At 36.8% G+C, this 18216-nt stretch overlaps 1 protein-coding gene across 2 annotated transcripts in view; it reads left to right on the top strand.

Moving 5' to 3' along the window:
• The window catches only part of LOC148946099 (piezo-type mechanosensitive ion channel component-like), a 277609-nt gene that overhangs the window by 178145 nt on the left and 81248 nt on the right, over positions 1-18216 (top strand). For both annotated transcript variants that reach the window (XM_089097773.1, XM_089097772.1), the window contains 2 exons: positions 11128-11934; positions 17455-17602. In XM_089097773.1, coding sequence (XP_088953899.1) covers positions 11128-11934; positions 17455-17602 — 955 coding nt within the window. The remainder of the gene's footprint in view (positions 1-11127; positions 11935-17454; positions 17603-18216) is intronic.

The raw sequence follows: 18216 nt of genomic DNA, 5'->3' as shown, positions 1-18216 counted from the left end.
GTAAAGGAAAACCAGACGGAATTAGGCAACTGAGTCTCTCAAACCCTGTAAAGCCCTTTTAAAAGATACAAAAACTACTTATTTAACACAAAAATTTCGCTTTTAATGACCACCAAGTGAAGAAAAACCACACGGAATCAAGCAACTGAGTCTCTCAAACCCCTTAAAGCTCTTTTAAAAGATACAAAAACTACTGATTTAACACAAAAATTTCGTTTTTAATGACCATCAAGTAAAGAAAAATCACACGGAATTATGCAACTGACTCTCTCAATCCCCGTAAAGCTCTTTTAAAACTGTGACAAGCTAAACCACGACAAAAGCACTACTCTCGTGGAACTCAATCCCCATTTAACTCAATCCCCGTGCAACTGAACCCCCTTGTAACTGAACCCCTGTATAACCGAAACCCCCGTGTAACTGTAACCCCCTTTAACTGAACTCTCATGCAACTCAACCCTCCATGCAACCCATCTCCCTCAAAACACTTTTCAGTCATTTTCTCGTACTCTCGTGGAACTCAATCCCCATTTAACTCAACCCCCGTGCAACTGAACCCTCTTGTAACTGAACCCCTGTATAACCGAAACCCCCGTGTCACTGTACCCCCTTTAACTGAACTCTCATGCAACACAACCCTCCATCCAACCCAACACCCACAAAACACATTTCAGTCATTTTCTCGTTAAATTGACAATACGCTCCAAAACATCACTTGTGTATTATACAGTACATAATCATGGCATCTCCTCCAATTCACAAATCCCCTTACCCCTTTTTTTTGCAAAGGTTAATCAAACATCTCCGATTGTAAATGCATTAAAAAAATTTCCACTCAATAATTACCCCTTTTTTGCAAATGCTAAACAAGAAAAAAAACTGTTTGCTTTTCAAAAACTTGTCCGTTAAAACTCGAAACAAGACGCGCTGCTTTTATAATACAGGTTTAATTAATTGCGTAAATCTCTTTGAAAGGGTGTAATGCCCCTGTAGAATAGAATACCTACCAGAAAAACCGGAAGGAACATAAAGGCCCAGAAATAGTACCTTGGACTATACTCCTGCCTTTATCTTCGCCACATAGCAAACACTGAATCTCGAGTACTTTCTTTTCCCATGCGTTCTGCCAGCAATTTCCTCTGACTGAAAACTCCACGCCAAGTGTCTTTACTGTAGGACTGACTTCCAGCCAAGTTTCCTTTTCCAAGCTCCTAATCCAACTCGCCTTTGCACTTTTTGTTAACGGGAGGATCTTGCTCTTTTTCTTCCTGACGGCAAAATTTTTCTCGTACCATTCTAGGCCCCGCATTACTGTTTTAATGTCACTCACTCCATTGGCGAAGAAATTCCCATCATCCACAAAGGCCTCAGACTTGAGAACTAAAGTTGGCAGTACTCTGATACTCGTTATTCTGGCTTCTATGTATTTCACCAACGGGTCGAGATAGATCTCGAACAGAAATGAAGAGCTTGGGTCACCTTGCCGGAGGGATATTTCAAGGGGAAATTCCTGAGTGAGGCTTCCATTTACCACCACTTTCGCCGCTGCGCCACGGTATAGGTTCTTGTAAAAAACGACAAATTCACAACAAAACGAATACTTCGCCGTCATAAGTTCCCATAAGACTTCCTGGACTACTGAGTCGAAAGCTTTGATAAAATCAACGCATATTAAAACCCATTTGAGATTACTTTCCGATAGTTCTTCTCTTCTAAGGAGTAAGTCGCGTAAAATTGCAAGAATATGTTGGACTTTTCGACCCTTTATGCCCTCGTGTTGGGTCTCACCCAGAATCTCTCCCATCAGCTTTCTGAGTGTGTTCATGAGTACTTTGGAACATAATCGGGTATCACAGGAAAGTAGAGAGATGGGCCTCCAGTTCTCGATATGTTGCATGTCTCCCTTTTTTGGCACTAATGTGATGATCGCTAGGGTCTGATCCGGTGTAGCTCCTTCACGTATCATCTCGTTCATTGCTGATAACATAATTTCCGAGATTTCACTAAAAAACACTTTGTAAAAATCCTAGCTTAAACCATCTCTTCCTGGGGCTTTCCCTGTTTTAGTAGAACTTAAAGCTTGTTTTAGTTCATCTTCAGTTATGGGCTGACTTAACATTTCATTCTCGTCCTTTGAAACCTTTCGCTTCACTTCAAAATCATCAAAAGCATTTGCCTCTCTTGCTCCTTTCCATTTATATAACTCTGAGAAGAAACCGTATACCGTCTTTTTTATTTCTTCATGATCATCTGTTATATTTCCATCATGTGTTTTTATTCTGTCAATTTTGCTTCCTTCTCGTTTCCTTTTAGCTTTCAAGATTGTCGCCAGGCTTATTTGTTCTCCCTCATATAAATCGTTTAAACGATTTTTTACTGTCCAGTTTTCAAATTTTTTCTGCTCGATTTCCTTTAATTGTCGCCTTATTTCATGGTACTCGAAAATCGGATCGCCTGTATTTTGGTCTATTTCATCTTTCAGTTGGCTAAGGACTTTTCTTAAAAATCGTTCATGGGCTAACCGCTCTCTTTCGCTTTCCTTTTGTAGGTATTTTAGAAAATTTACGATCTGTCCTTTAAATTTAATCCACGCTGTTAGGTGGCTTTCGTCTTGTTGTCGTTCTGTGAGTATTTTGCGGATTTTTTCTCGGTTTATTTCTTTGTTTCCTTTATCCTTGATAGTATCAGGGTGTAGTTTCCAATACGGAGCTCTCATGAAACATGTTTTCCTATTTACATCTCCTATACTTGCTTGGACCGCGTAATGATCAGAGAATAAAACGTGCTCATGATGAATGGAATTTACAGACTTTTTCATCTCCTTGGATATGTAAATCCTATCGATTCTACTTGCTCCTTGGTTTGCGATTCGGGTGAAAGAAGAATCATTCTTTTTCTTTAGAATCCACATGTCTGTTAAATCATATGCTTTTACCAAGCTTTTCAGATCTTCACTTACTCTCTTTTTGAGACTCGTCCCCGTTCTTGTTTGCACATCCTCTTCTCTGGCTATGCAATTGAAATCTCCCATTAATAATTTATATCCAGTTACAGGGACGTATCTTGGTATGATATTCTGAATAAAATCAGCTCTGGCTTTGATGTTATTACTTCCCGAAGGCAGGTGCACATTTATGAGCGTGATGCTTTCAATCTGGATGCTACATACGGTTCCGTCTTCTTCAAATTTGAAGTTCTCTGGGTCCACTGCAATATCCTGCTTTAAGAAAAACCTGTGTCGAAAGATCCACTTGTTGAGAGAAATGAATAACCACTTGCCTCTATTCCACAGACACGAGAAGTGTCAACCTCCTGGACTGCTAATATATCAAAACCTGATGCTTTCAGATACTTCGTAAAAACTTCCTGACGTTTTTTTTTTTTGCTTTAGCCCGTTTAAGCTCAGGGTTCTAATTGTAAAGTTAATTATAAAATTCTAAAAATGACAAAAAATATCTTCAGTTTTTTTTTTCTTTCCTTTTCCTTTGTTTGACTTGGTCCCGTTTTCTGTTCCTTCTGTTTTTCCTTCTTTTACTTGGTTGTTTTCATTACCACCGATGAATACTTCGCTGAGGGTCCTTTTTGGTGTTTGTATCTTTCTTCCTCAATTTTTAACCCCTTCCGATGGTTTTTGGGTGGTAGGGGGTCTCTGGGTTCTCTTCTGGACTTCCTCTGGTTTCTTTAGTTGATTCGTTCCATTTTTCTCTTTAGGGTCGTTTTGCGCTTTTTCATTTTCTTTAGCTTTATCTAAATACTTTTGTACAGTATCCTCTGTGCTCTTTAGAATAAGATCTATGGCCGTCGATGGTGTCAATTTCTTCAGTCCATCTAGGGTACTGCTTGAGTCTGACAGCTGACTTACAACAGTGCTAGGCGTTTCCCATGGTTTATTAAATTGTCTGCCAATCGAATTTGGACTTAAAACACTGTTTTTTCTCATGTTTCTTCTGTTTCTAGGGCAATCTTTTGCTTCATGAGTTTCGTCGTGGCATATGTAGCAGACCTTGGGTTGCTCAGGGTAAAAAACATTTATTTTCTCATCCCCACCGAAAATTTTGATAGACGGTGGTATTGGCGTTTTAATGTGCATTAATGCGGTCGCTCGGCCAGTGTAGACTTGTATAAACTCGTCACCCTGTATACTTTCCTTCTGATATTTAGAACAGTTCTATAAACTTGTAGTTCTTTCTTTATGTCCTCGCTGGTAGCTTCTCCTGGGATTTTTCGCAACTAGACTACGACCGGGCGTCGTCCGGATCTGTCTACATTTACAGGATATATGCTATTTTGGAATTGCATCTTCGGTTCATTCTTTTTGAATTTTGATACAAGGTCATCTGCCAGCGTTACCGATTTCATACTGACTCGCACCTGTCCGAATCTCTTAAGATTATCGGAGTCGATCGCTTTCACTACTCCAGTGTTTAAGCCCAGTTCCTTGAAAAACCGATGAATGTCGATTTCTCGTACTTCATTTAGGATCGATTCTTCCATCATTCTGAAATCGAACACAACCGTACTTCTGGACATTTTTTTATTTTATTTTATTTTTATTTTTACTATATAAATAAACGCTATCAAACTCTCACTCACACTTCCTTTACACACTTTCCTTTACTTTCTCTTAACAATAATCACAAACAAATACAAAAAAAAATAACAAAAAATAAAAACAATCACCAAATTCTACACTCACCCTCACACACTAACTTACTCTCCAACACTCAACTTACCTATTCTTCCTTTTCGACACGCAAATTCTCGGACCAAAATTTACCGGACGGCAACCTTACATGCCAAAAAAAATTCAGACTTACAGGTTCCCCAGCCAAAATTCAATAGCCGGCAACCCTGCTCACTGACACTTTAGGTAACCCTGCACACTGACACTTCCGGCTAAGTCACAGGTGACTCATATGGTTTCCTACCATTTATACACTAAAAACAAACAAAACAAAACAAAAATACTCCCAAATTAAACACTAAGACTCACTCTAACTCCTTCTCTAAATTCCACACACAAACTCTCCCTTCTTCACACCGAATTACATACAATTATTTATTATTTTTTCAAAAACAACCACCATGAACAGCGTTGCCAAACAGCATTCAGACCTGAAACAATAGTTTCAGACCTGAAACCATACAATGCCCCTTCAGACCTGAAAGTACTTTATTTCACAAGAATTAAGCCTAAGTATTTTAAAGCACGAGTTACTGAAGATATATTGTGTTTGGGGAAATGCTGGGCGCGAGAGGAAGGTTAGTTGCCCGTCAATCAGTTTCGACTTTTCAAAAGGGCACTAGCCCTTTTAATTTCCAATTGAATGAGCCCTTTTTAAACTTTTTACAACATTGCTTTCTATAGAGACCTTATATGCCCCCGAGACAGAACTTACAACCCTTGTCCTGAAGGTTGTGGGGGGCTGTCATCCTCAAAAACATAATTTCTAGAACTTTCAACTACGTTGAAAAAAATGGTTATCTCAAAATTTTGATTGTATCTGTTCGGGGAAATGGTGAGCGTGAGAGGGGGCTAGTGGCCCTGCAATAGTTTTCAAGTATTAAAATGTACACTAGCCATTTCAATTTCCAATTGAATGAGCCCTTTTTGAAGTTTCTACGACAACGCTTTCTATAAAACCTTATTTGCCCCCAGGGCACAAATTACAACCAATGCCCTGAGGGCTGTGGGGGGGGGGGTGGTTGTCATCCTCAAAGATATAATTTCCAAAACTTTCAACTACGTTGAAAAAAAATGGCTATCTAAAAATTTTGATTGGATGTCTTTGGGGAAAAGATGGGCGTGGGAGGGGGTTAGTTGCCCTCCAATGACTTTTGACTATTAGTAGGGCACTAGCCCTTTGAATTTCCAATCGAATGAACCCTTTTTCAAGTTTCTACGACAAAGATTTCAATAAAAGACCTTATATGCCCCCAGGGCATAACTTATAACCCTTGCCCTGAAGACTGTGGGGGGAGCGTCCTGCTCATAGATATAATTTCCAGAACTTTCAACTGCGTTGAAAAAAATTTCGATCTCAAAACTTTGATTTGACGTGTTTGGGGAAATGTTTGGCGTGGAAGGGGTGTTAGTTACCTTCAATCACTTTCGACTATTAAAAACGGCACTAGATATTTCAATTTCCAATCTAATGAACCCTTTTTGAAGTTTTTACGACAACGCTTTCTAAAAAAATATTATATGCCCCCAGGGCATACCTTACACCCCTGTCCCTGAGGGCTTTGGGGGGGGGGAGTTGTCATCTTCAAAGACCTAATTTTCAGAACTTTCAACTACGTTGAACAAAATGGCTGTATCAAAATTATGATTGAATTTGTTTGGGAAAACGGTGGGCGTGAGAGGGAGGTTAGTTGCCCTCCTATCACTTTCAACTTAAGTCACTTTCGTAACTTATAACCCTTGCCCTGAAGCCTGTGCGGGGAGCGTCCTGCTCAAACATATAATTTCCAGAACTTTCAACTGTATTGAACAAAATTGCTATCTCAAAACTTTGATTTGATATTTTTGGCGAAATGGTTGGCGTGGAAGGGGTATTAGTTCTCTTCCAATCACTTTCGACTATTAAAAAGAGCACTAGATATTTCAATTCCCAATCTAATGAGCCCTTTTTAAAGTTTCTACGACAACACTTTCTATAAAAAATGTATTTGCCCTCAGGGCATAGCTTACAACCCTTTCTCTTAGGTCTGTGGGGGGGGGGTCATCCTCAAAGACCTAATTTCCAGAACTTTCAACTACTTAAATGTTTAAATTATTTTTACAAGTCGTTTTTCAGATTTTTCACCTTTTTGAAAGTCCACATGCTCATTGTTTTTTTTTTTTTAATTATTTAAACATCTGACTAAATATTCCTTAAAATGTTCACCTCAATACCGATATGCGCATAGCACCTTTGGTTTCTTCAACATCCCCTTCTACACACGCTGAAAGTTTCATCTTAATACATACCATCAACCATTCCTGAAGCATTTCTGATGCGTCCGCTTGACAACATGTAGCCTATGTGCAAAGTGTGTTTCGATTTAGTTCCATACGGTTTCTATATATCCCAAATTTTTTGCCTTAACATCCTTAGTCTTGAGAGCAGTAGTAGTAGTAGTAGCTGTTGAATTAATTGTAGTAGCCTAAGTTTTAGTGGTAGTAATAGTAATAGAATAGTAACAATAACAGTAGTATGAGTAGAAGCAGTTACATTAGGATTCAAATATTTTCTTTTAGTTAGTTCAACATCCCTAACAACTTCACACATCAAACTGTTCCTAAGATAATTTCTTTACACCCTTTTGACAGCCTGCATACAGAGGGCGTGTTCTGATTCAGTTTATCTTCCCACCTTAAAATTTCTTGAAAATGTCACCCTCATGCCCTTAGGCATATTTGTAATAGTAGTCACATTATTAGTATTCATAGTAGTAGTAGTAGTATTGTATAGTGGTAGTACTACTAACAGCAGTAGCATTAAATTATTGCCTTTTTGTCAGTTGAACATGTCCCTCATCAAGTCCTGAAAGTTTCAACTTAATACAATTAGCCATTGCTATGACATTGCCGATATGTCCTTTTGATAACCTGTAAGTTCATATATTTTGAAATTTTCATCTCATTGCTCTTAGCCCTACAAATAGTTGCAATAGAAGTAGTAGTAGTGGTAGTAAATGTAGCAGTAACAACTGTATTAGCAGAAGTGTGCACATATTGCCTTTTGGCGTGATGATCTTCCCCTTTCAGTATTCTCTGAAAGTTTCAACTTAATACCCAAATTAATTCTCGAGATAAACTATTTTGACAATGCGCATGCACATAGCGTCTTTTGATGTAGTTCAAAATTTCCTTTAATACTGTAAATTGAGTAGTGTGGTAGTAGTAGTGGCGATAGTTGTAGTAGTATTGGTAGCATGCAAATATTGCCTTTTTGGTCATCTCCCTTATTATATCCTGAATTTTCCATATTAGTATACTCAGTTGTTCCTGTGTTGTACCCTTTTGACAATCCGTATACACATAAGGTATTTTGATTTAGTTCAACACTCCCCTCAAAATTCTCTGAAAGGCTCACGTGATATATTATGTGTAAAGAATGAACGAATTTCCTAATTTACAGCCCTTTTCCTTAGGACTGTGGGGAGGTTGACATACTCAATACTGGACCTATCAACAATGCTGATCAAAATGGCTCTCCTAAAATATCGATCCGATATGTTTTGGGGAATGGTAGTCTAGGGGGGGGGGTGCTTATGTCCCTCCATTCATTTTTGACTGTTAAAAAGGGCACTAAGACTTCCGACTTCCAATCGAATGAGCGCCATCCGATCCAAAGTTTATGTAACTACCCGTTCCATAAAAACTTTATATTCGTGGGCATAACTTACAACTCTTGCCCATGGGCTCTGGGGATTGTGTCTACCCTAAAGACATTGTTATATGATTTTTCGACCATTTGTAACAAAATGGCAAAAATGGCCAAAATCTCCTTCGATAGGAAGTGCCCTGGTCTAAAACCAAAAAAGCCCCCCCTCCCCCCAAAAAAATTAATAAAAAATAAATAATACATTGTGCCTACATCGCTCTTTACTTAGGCAGCGCTACTGTGCTGCTTATGATATTTTCCTGTTGATAAGTAAATAAACTAACAATTTGAACAGTTTATCTTGAAATAGTTTAATGGTAAGCTTATTAACGCATAGCTTAAATTTTCAGCTGTTTAATGATATGTAAATTTCGTTTCAATTACCATTTAAATTCTAGATGCTATGGTTTTATTCTTGCATAGTTTTAAATCATTCAGTCACTATTTATTTTTTTCAGTTTACTGCCAATTATTGGCAGTATCTGTCTTTTTGTACAGATATCAGGAAAGCTACAGTTTCAAAATTCAGTTGAAAATTTGGAACGGAAGGCATATTGATGAGGAGAAATCAACGAATCTGAAGGATGAATCCCAACTAAAAAGGGAGAAAGACGTCGCAAGATAATTCTCTCGAGCACTTTAGATATAACTGGGCGAAGTGAGATTGGACGATAACTACTTATATCAGAAGGATCGCCCTTTTTATGAATCGGGATAACAATTTCTGATTTAAGTATTTCTGGGAAGACTCCATTGGTCATAGACAGGTTTGCTATGTGCACAATGGGTTCACAAACATCATAGGAAGATACGGTCCTAACAGGCATATTACTTATGCCAAAGAAGTAGGTGTACTACCATTTGAGAGGTTCGATAACTTGAAGCAACTCTTTACTACCAGTTGGGGAGAAAAACATGGGTCTGGGATTCTTGCTAGGGTTTACTGACTGGGAGGGGGATCAGGAGTTAGCATGCGGAATATTAGTGAAATATTTATTAAAAGCATCCAGTACTGAAATTATGTCAATTAATATGCCACTGATGTCTTCAAGGTTTAAAGGTATAGATCTTGAATTCCTTTTTTTTAAGAATTTCATTTATTGTGGAAATTTTTTGCAAGTCCCCTTTGCAGTGAGAGATTTTTAAATAATAATAATTTTTTTGCTTCCCGGACAAGTTCGGTATATAAGTTTGTGTATGTTTTATAATCAGTTCGTTAATAACGCTACTGGTTTTGCAAGCTAACTTATATGGTTATTTTTGCGGTATGAAAAGATAATCAGGCAATTGGACTTCCAGGGGCGTATTTGGATAGTTTTTCGGTTTTATTTACGGACTAAAAAGGATGGACTGATATGATCTCTGAGTCCCTGTGTAAAACCATTTGTGGCTGAATTAACATCCTGACTAACCAAAACCTTGGCCCAGTCAAAGGATTTCAAACGATGGGTGAACCGGTTCATATTCACAGTCTTATATATTTTATTAGACGTAGGGGATTAGTTCTAGAGGTTTGAGTAGGTGGTAGGGAGCAATATATTGGAAAGTGGTCTGACAGGCCAGAGAATATTATTTTGGAGGACAGGTGGTTTCCCAGGGAAGTGGATACAAAAACGTTATCAATTACAATAGTTGTAGACCTCATAGGATCAACTCTAGTAGGCAAAAGGATTGTGGGAAGAAGACTACTTGAGGTAAATGTTTTAAAGAAGGTATCACAATAATTATTATTGTTAACATTTAGTAAATTAACACCGACCTCCCCTTCGCCTAGAACCAACGTCATTATAATTTAACAAGTATTGTTATAAAAAAAATGAAACTTTAGCATAAAGAGCGTGGTTGATGGAGCTGGTAGCCAACATAGTATTTAGGATAAACCTGAATTTAATAATAATAAAAAAGAAGAGATTAATTTAATTTTCTAAATGAAAGTAAAGAGTGACGTGAAAACATACAATAAGCAGATAATGGTGTACATATGATTGCTCTCCCTACCACTAAATTCCCTCCCATAGCCCAGTCGTCATCTTAAAGTAATCACACCTGCGTTAAAACACAAGTTAAACTAGAACACAAAGAGTGAGGACTTATGGAGATGGAGATAATTTCTGATTGCTTATTTTCAACGTTGATCTATACATTCGTTTAAAAAAATTACTTTTAACTTAATCGTTAACATAATCCCTGTTATGTTTGTGTTTGTAGACAAAATGTGATTAGAAAGAGTGTGATTATCGTTTTAAGTTCTAAGAGGTATATTTTCAATTAATTGGATTTGTGGGGAAACGAAATCCTTCATAGGACTGGCAAAGGAGGGTAGAGTCAATTAATTTTGTTTCTTTAAAATAATGAGCTTGTTTACTATTGCAAAAAAAGTGACACTTTGCCAGACGAGAGGAAAAAACTTTCTTCAAAACTTTTGAAACTTTATAAAGACCGATAAAACAGTAACAATTCTTTGACGATAGATATAACGGTTAAACATCTTGCGGTGAGTGTTTAAAGAAACAACTTTATGTTCTATTTGATCGATGACTGGATAAGAGTGATGATTTTTGCAATAATGCTTTTGGCAGTGACGATGCAATCTCTTACGAAAACTTTCTGGAAGCCTGCTTAGTCTTAATTATTTCCTATATCTGCAAGCAAACTAAAAATAACTAAATGCTCAATAAGGTTAATCTTTGTCCTAATAGTATAATATATAGCTTAATTAAATCCTAAGCGATACATAATAGCATTATAATTTCAGGCTTATCCTAAAAGCAATGGGACTATGGGATGACGAAATCTCAGCTGTTAACGAAGAGGATGAGAAAACAGATCTACTTCCTTCTGATAGACACAGTATTTCAAGTGACGACACCATTACTGGAGCTGATGTAGCACTAGCTGATTCAATAGTTGCTGGTATAGCTTCCTTTCGAGAAACTGATAGTCGAATATCCATCGCTGATAGTGTGTTTGATAAAGAGTCTGTGGCAGGCGAAAAGGGAGTTCGTGAGATAATTGTCCAATCAGCTACGCCAAACGGATCGATAAGGACTCGGAACTCTTCGAGAAGAAGCAACAAACGGCATTCAAGCTTTCCAGTGGAGAATTTTCAGCTAATCGTTCCTCAAATAAGTTTTGAAATGGAAAGAAGACCATCACCGATTCTAAAACGTCAGTCATCCGTGAGGTCATCCACATCAGATCCAGATGCTAAAGATCATTTAAAAGTTCAAAGAACGATGTCTGGCCGATCTAGCATTACAAAGACTCCAAGCTTTCGTGAGGATTATATAGCTGAAGAAATTATAATTCCGTCAAACATAACAAAAATTAATAAGCAAAAAAGTGACAGTTTAAGATCCAGGTCCTCTGGTGATAGAGGGAGTGCGGCTTTTTCTAGATCAGCAAGGGGCAGCAGACGCAGACTTTCCAGAAAGAGAAGTAGTTTCAGGAGACAGTCATCTTCAGTTAGCACAAGGACTAACAAAGTGATTGTAAGAATAAGAGAATTTGTTAGGAATTGTAAACAAGGAATAAGGACAGTTGCCTTTAGATGGAAAGTAGGGTAAGCTATCTATTTGTAATTTTTTTTTTAAGTAAACCTCTTTGTTCTTTCTGTGGTTTTTTTTTTCTGTTTTATCAAGTTTTAATCTGTTTCTCAACTTTTAATGATCAAATTGGCAAAGTCACAACCATTTTATAAATTTAATAGCTACATGAAGGAATAGTAATTGCATTTTTCCCTTTCATGATGCCAACTTGTCTCATTAGATAAGATTGATTTAGTCTAACTTACAGCTACAGAAACAAATTGACAAGGTCCCTTTCAGAAATATCGTGTTTTTATTAGGAAATTTTAACACCCTGGTTGGTATAAATAGGGATAAATGGAAACCTAGCCTAGGTAAATTTGGTGTATGAAAAGAAAACAGTAACCGCTATAGACTGCTGCAATTTTGTAGGTATAACAATCTAGTTATAACCAATACCAGTGGCTGATCCAGGGGAGGGGTGAGGGGGCGCCCCCCCCCTAAGGTAGTCTAAAGGAGTGTAATTTACTTAATTAACGCAATATTGCGTTAGTTAAACTTGCTCCTAACGAAAGTTTATCGGATCAACCTATTTCCCCCCTAAAAAAAATCCTGGAGCTACCCATGACCAATACAGTATTTGGTCATAGAATGGCCCAAAAGTTAATATACGTATTATTCACATAATGGTAAGACAGCTAACCTTCTTGATTATGTTATTGTAAACAAAAGACTGGAAGGATCAATTCAAGATCTGAGGGTATATAGCAGTGCTGTTATTGATGTTGAAAGTAAAGATCACCCTCGACTAGTGTCTAGGGTTTATTTATAGCTGAAATCTAGGAAGGTAACTACCTACCGGAAAGCTAATACATTGGCGGACTCCAGGAAGACAATTTGAGAGAAACTTTACAGGAACAATTGAGACTAAACTGGGGAGCTTAAAACGTAATAGGGAAAATAGTTCGGAGAGCAGCTAGAAATATTAGTGAATAATGTTTATGTTTGATAGAGTGGAGGAAGGGCTTGTACAAGAAGTGTCTGAGAAATAGATCATATGAAAATAAAAAGAATGTGAAGAAAGTGGAGAGACCATTAAAATATGAACTAAGAAAGTTTGAAGTGGAAGTCATGAATAAAATTTCTGAAAATCTGGAAGATGCATCTAGACGGCATAATAGTAAAATATTGTACTGGTATCTTAATAAATTGAAAGGGTTTGCTTTGGGTACGCGACTGATTGACCGTATTTCAAACTGTAGGCCCACGAAAATGGTGCTTCAACACCACTTTCTAGGGCTATAATGAGAGAAAGGTTTAGATGGCATGGGCATGTTTTGCAGATGAAGGTTGACAGATTGCCAAAGATTGTCTTTTTCAATTAACCATCTAAGGGCTAAGCAAAAAGCAGGTCGTCGTCGATTGGGGTGGTAGAATATCGTAAGATAAGATTTAAAGGGAATGGGAACTTCTTGGAAAGATATAAAGAGGGAGGTATTGAATAGATTGGTAAGGAGGAGGGGCGTGCCTAGCTGTGTTGGTCTCAGGAAGCTTCGTCCTGTGGTGAGTTGTTAGTAGTTGCTATAGTAGTAGTAGTAGTAGTAATAGTAGTAGTAGTAGTAGTAGTAGTAGTAGTAGTAGCAGAAGTAGTAGTAGTATTAGTAGTAGTAGTAGTAGTAGTAGTAGTAGTAGTATTAGTAGCAGTAGTAGTAGTAGTAGTCGTAGTAGTAGTAGTAGTAATAGGAGTATTCCGTATATGAAAGGGGCTGTCCCCTCCTCAATGCCTCACTCTTTACGCTAAAGTTAGACTTTCTCACAACTCTTATTTCTTTTAAACAATAAAAAACTTTAGCGTAAAAACGAGGCGTTGAGGAGGGGACAGCCCCTTTCATATACGGAATAATTTCTGTTCGTTTTAAGTTTTAACGTCGTTAAGTCTAAAGGAGTGTAATTTACTTAATTAACGCAATATTGCGTTAATTAAACTTACTCCTAACGAAAGTTTATCGGATCAACCTATTTTGCGCCCCCCCCCCCTAAAAAAATCCTGGATCACCCCTGACGGTCTAAAGGAGTGTAATCTACTTAATTAACGCAATATTGCGTCAACTAAACTTGTTCCTAACGAAAGTTTATCGGATCAACCTATTTTGCGCCCCCCTAAAAAAACCTGGATCTGCCCCTGACCAATACAGTATTTGGTCATAGAATGGCCCAAAAGTTAAAATATTATTCACGTAATGGTAAGACAGCTAACCTTCTTGATTATGTTATCAAACAGTTCGTGGTAACGAACTGTAAGTAAGGAGCGACCCGGCTCAATGGTAACCGAAACTCTATAAAATGGAATTTTGATACCACTAGATACATCAAAAGAATCAGATTTTAATTCTGATTTCAAATATATAAGTTTCATCAAGTTTAATTTTACTCATCAGAAGTTACGCGTCTGAGAAACTTTGGCTGATTTTCGAAAAAAGGGAGAAAGACCCCCTAAGAGTTATAGAACCTTAATCAAAATTACACCATCATATTCAGCGTAAGAGAGAACCGTACTATAGAAGTTTCAAGCTCCTATCTGCAAGATTCTGTATTCTTTTATTTTTTGCCATAATAAAGATAAAGCATTGGTGTTTATTTTTTTTTTTTTTTTTTTTCCCAGGGGTATTCGTATCGACCACGTGGGCGTAGAATATCATGATAGGGCTCATTGGAACGGAAATTAAAAGTTCTAGTGCCCTTTTTAAGTGACCAAAAAAATGGAGGGCAACTAGGCCCCCTCCCACGCTCATTTTTTCCCAAAGTCACCCGATCAAAATTTTGAGATAGCCATTTTGTTCAGCATGGCCGAAAATATTATAACTATGTCTTTTAGGATGACTTAATCCCTCGAAGCCCCCAGGGGGAGGGCTGAAAGTTATGAACTTAACCCAATGTTAACATATAGCATTGGTTATTGGGAAGTATACAGACGTTTTCAGGGGGAATTTTTTCTGGTAGGGGGGGGGGTCGGGGGTTATATGGGAGGATCTTTTCATGAAGGGAGTTTTCATGGGGGAAGGGACATTGCTATGAAAGGGGCGCTGGATTTCCCATCATTATTGAAAAAAAATCAGAAATTAAATACAAAAAAACAAGTTTTTCAACTGAAAGGAGCAACATCAAAACTTAAAACGAACAAAAAATATTAGCTATATGATTGGGTTCACCTTCTAGTCAATGCCTCGCTCTTTAAGCCAAAGTTTTTTTTAGTACTTTCATAAGAGCTATTTATTCTAATTAACGGCCTTTGTGATTAAGGGGTCATTTTTAAAGAATTGGAACAAAATTCAAACTTTAGCTTAAAGAGCAAGGTGTTGACTAGGGTAAATTTAATTTGTAAATTACATCAGAACCAAATTTAGAGACAGCCGTTTAGTAAAAGAAAATTAAAAATTTTATGTCACTTTTGTTTACTTATTCAATGACGGCGAGCCAAAATAAAAGCTGCATTAACTAAAAAACGATCAGAAATTAAATAAAAAAAATCAAGTTTTCTAAACTGAAAGTAAGGAGCGACATTAAAACTCAAAACGAACAGAAATTATTCCGTATATGAAAGGGGGTGTCCCCTCCTCAACGCCGCGCACATTACGCTAAAGATTGACTCTGTCTCACAACTTTATTTTTTAAAACAATAAAAAACTTTAGCGTGAAGAGCGGAGCGTCGAGGAGGGGCAGCCCCTTCCATATACGGAATAATGTTTGTTCGTTTTAAGTTTTAATCTCGCTCCTTACTTTCAGTTTAAAAAACTTGTTTTTTTTTATTTAATTGTAAACAAAAGACTGGCATGATCAATTCAAGATATGAGGGTATATAGCAGTGCTGTTATTGATGAAAGTAATCACCATCTTCTAGTGTCTAGGGTTTATTTATAGCTGAAATCTAGGAAGGTAACTACCTTCCGGAAAGCTAAGACATTGGTGGACTCCAGGAAGACAATTTGAGAGAAACTTTACAGGAACAATTGAGACTAAACTGGGGAGTTTAAAACGTAATAGGGAAGATAGTTAGGAGAGCAGCTAGAAATATTAGTGAATAATGTTTATGTTTGATAGAGTGGAGTAAGGGCTTGTACAAGAAGTGTCTGAGAAATAGATCATATGAAAATAAAAAGAATGTGAAGAAAGTGGAGAGACCATTAAAATATGAACTAAGAAAGTTTGAAGTGGAAGTCATGAATAAAATTTCTGAAAATCTGGAAGATGCATCTAGACGGCATAATAGTAAAATATTGTACTGGTATGTTAATAAATTGAGAGGGATTGCTTTGGGTATGCGACTGATTGACCGTATTACAAACTGTAGGCCCACGAAAATGGTGCTTCAATACCACTTTCTAGGGCTATAATGAGAGAAAGGTTTAGATGACTTGGGCATGTTTTGCGAATGAAGGTTGACAGATTGCCAAAGATTGTCTTTATCAATTAACCATCTAAGGGCTAAGCAAAAAGCAGGTCGTCGTCGATTGGGGTGGTAGAATATCGTAAGATAAGATTTAAAGGGAATGGAGACTTCTTGGAAAGATATAAAGAGGGAGGTATTGAATAGATTGGGAAGGATGAGGGGCGTGCCTAGCTGTTTTGGTCTCAGGAAGCTTCGTGCTGTGGTGAGTTGTTAGTAGTAGCTATAGTAGCAGTAATAGTAGTAATAGTAGTAGTAGTAGTAGTAGTAGTAGAAGTAGTAGAAGTAGTAGTAGTAGTAGTAGTAGTAGTAGTAGTAGTAGTACTAGTAGCAGTAGTAGTAGTCGTAGTAGTAGTAGTAGTAATAGGAGTAATAGTAGTAGTCACAATAAAGAATGAAAAGTAATCAACAGCTTTAATCAATTATAATAAGGACTCTTAAAAGATATGTTTTATAAAAGTACCTATATCAAAAAGATCTACTTAGATCTTTTAAGAAAATTGGAATGTTTTTCTCTCTTTTATTGAGCAGATAAAAACAACACGACTGTTAGTAACCTTGAACCTTTTCCTAAATAAAATATTTAACAATTAGGACTTGGTTGATTGGTTTGATTACAATGGCGGAAGAAAGTAGACTACCAGAAACACTAACATTTTTATATGACACTTGAAGCTGTGGAATAGTACAAATGCAAAATGTGTTGATAATAAATCAAGATAAGTCTGATTGCCCGTTGATCAGCTTATATTTGATCAGCCTATGGGTTATTATTATAATAATTCTTTTGTTTATGAATTAATCGATCGATCTCTACTTATTCCTGTTTTCCAATCTACCAGTAAATCTGTCTGAAAACTAATGTATTTGCTATTTATAGACGAATATTTCACTGATTTTTTCACTGACTAAAATTATTTTGTATTTTTCCAAATTTTCCTGTTTAAATATTTTTCTTTCTGTAAATGATGTTGTTTCAACGCTTTAGTCTATACCGTTAATATATTTATCTTAACGGCACTATTGGTTGATAGCTTTGCTAGGAAATACTAGTTCTTTCCTTTTCACTTTCTCTCTCTCTCTTCTTTTGACTCTTGATTTAATCTTTTAGGTGCATCAATTATTTTTCATCAATTTACGAGTTCTTCAATGGTTTGTTGGACCAAGGACATCGTGTTCCCGTAGATTTGTACTTCTATATGTTTTGGTGTGATTTTATCAATTTCTTTGTTGTCATTTTTGGATTTTCTGCATTTGCGGTAAGCTTTTTAAAAATTTGGATTTTTTTTTGTTCAAACGAGAAAAATGGAGCTGTGAATATGTAAAAGCCACCTGGAGTTCATAAATTGTAACGGAGATTAATGCTTTCTCCAAACTGATTTGTATGTCTAGGTCCGAGATTTCACTATTTGGAGCCGATATTTTCATGAAATTAAATAAAAATACAAGTTTTCTTAATCGAAAGTAAGGAGCAACATTAAAACTTAAAACGAACAAAAATTATTTCGTATATGAAAGGGACTGTCGCCTCCTCAACGCCTCCCTCTTTACGCTAAAGTTTTTTATTGCTTTAAAAAATTAAGCTTTGAGACAGAGTCAAACCTTAGCGTAAAGAGCAAGGCGTTGTGGAGGGGACAGCCCCTTTCATATACGGAATAATTTCTTTATGTTCGTTTTTAGTTTTAATGTCCCTCCTTACTTTCAGTTAAAAAAACTGTGTTTTTTCGTAATTTCTGAACGAATTCTTGAATTAATGTAGCTTTGATTTTGGCTCCCCGTACATGGATAATTAAAACAAAATTTGCATATTAATTTTACTTTTTTTGGCTAAATGGCTTTCTCGAAATTTTGTTCTGACGTAACTTACAAATTA

Source organism: Artemia sp. Qi Xiang Cuo, chromosome 12 (genome assembly GCF_049724085.1).
Source record: "Artemia sp. Qi Xiang Cuo chromosome 12, ASM4972408v1, whole genome shotgun sequence".
NCBI classification, from domain to species: Eukaryota; Metazoa; Arthropoda; class Branchiopoda; order Anostraca; family Artemiidae; genus Artemia; species Artemia sp. Qi Xiang Cuo.
Note: the sequence above shows the minus strand (reverse complement) of the source record. Positions and strands in the feature narration are given on the sequence as shown.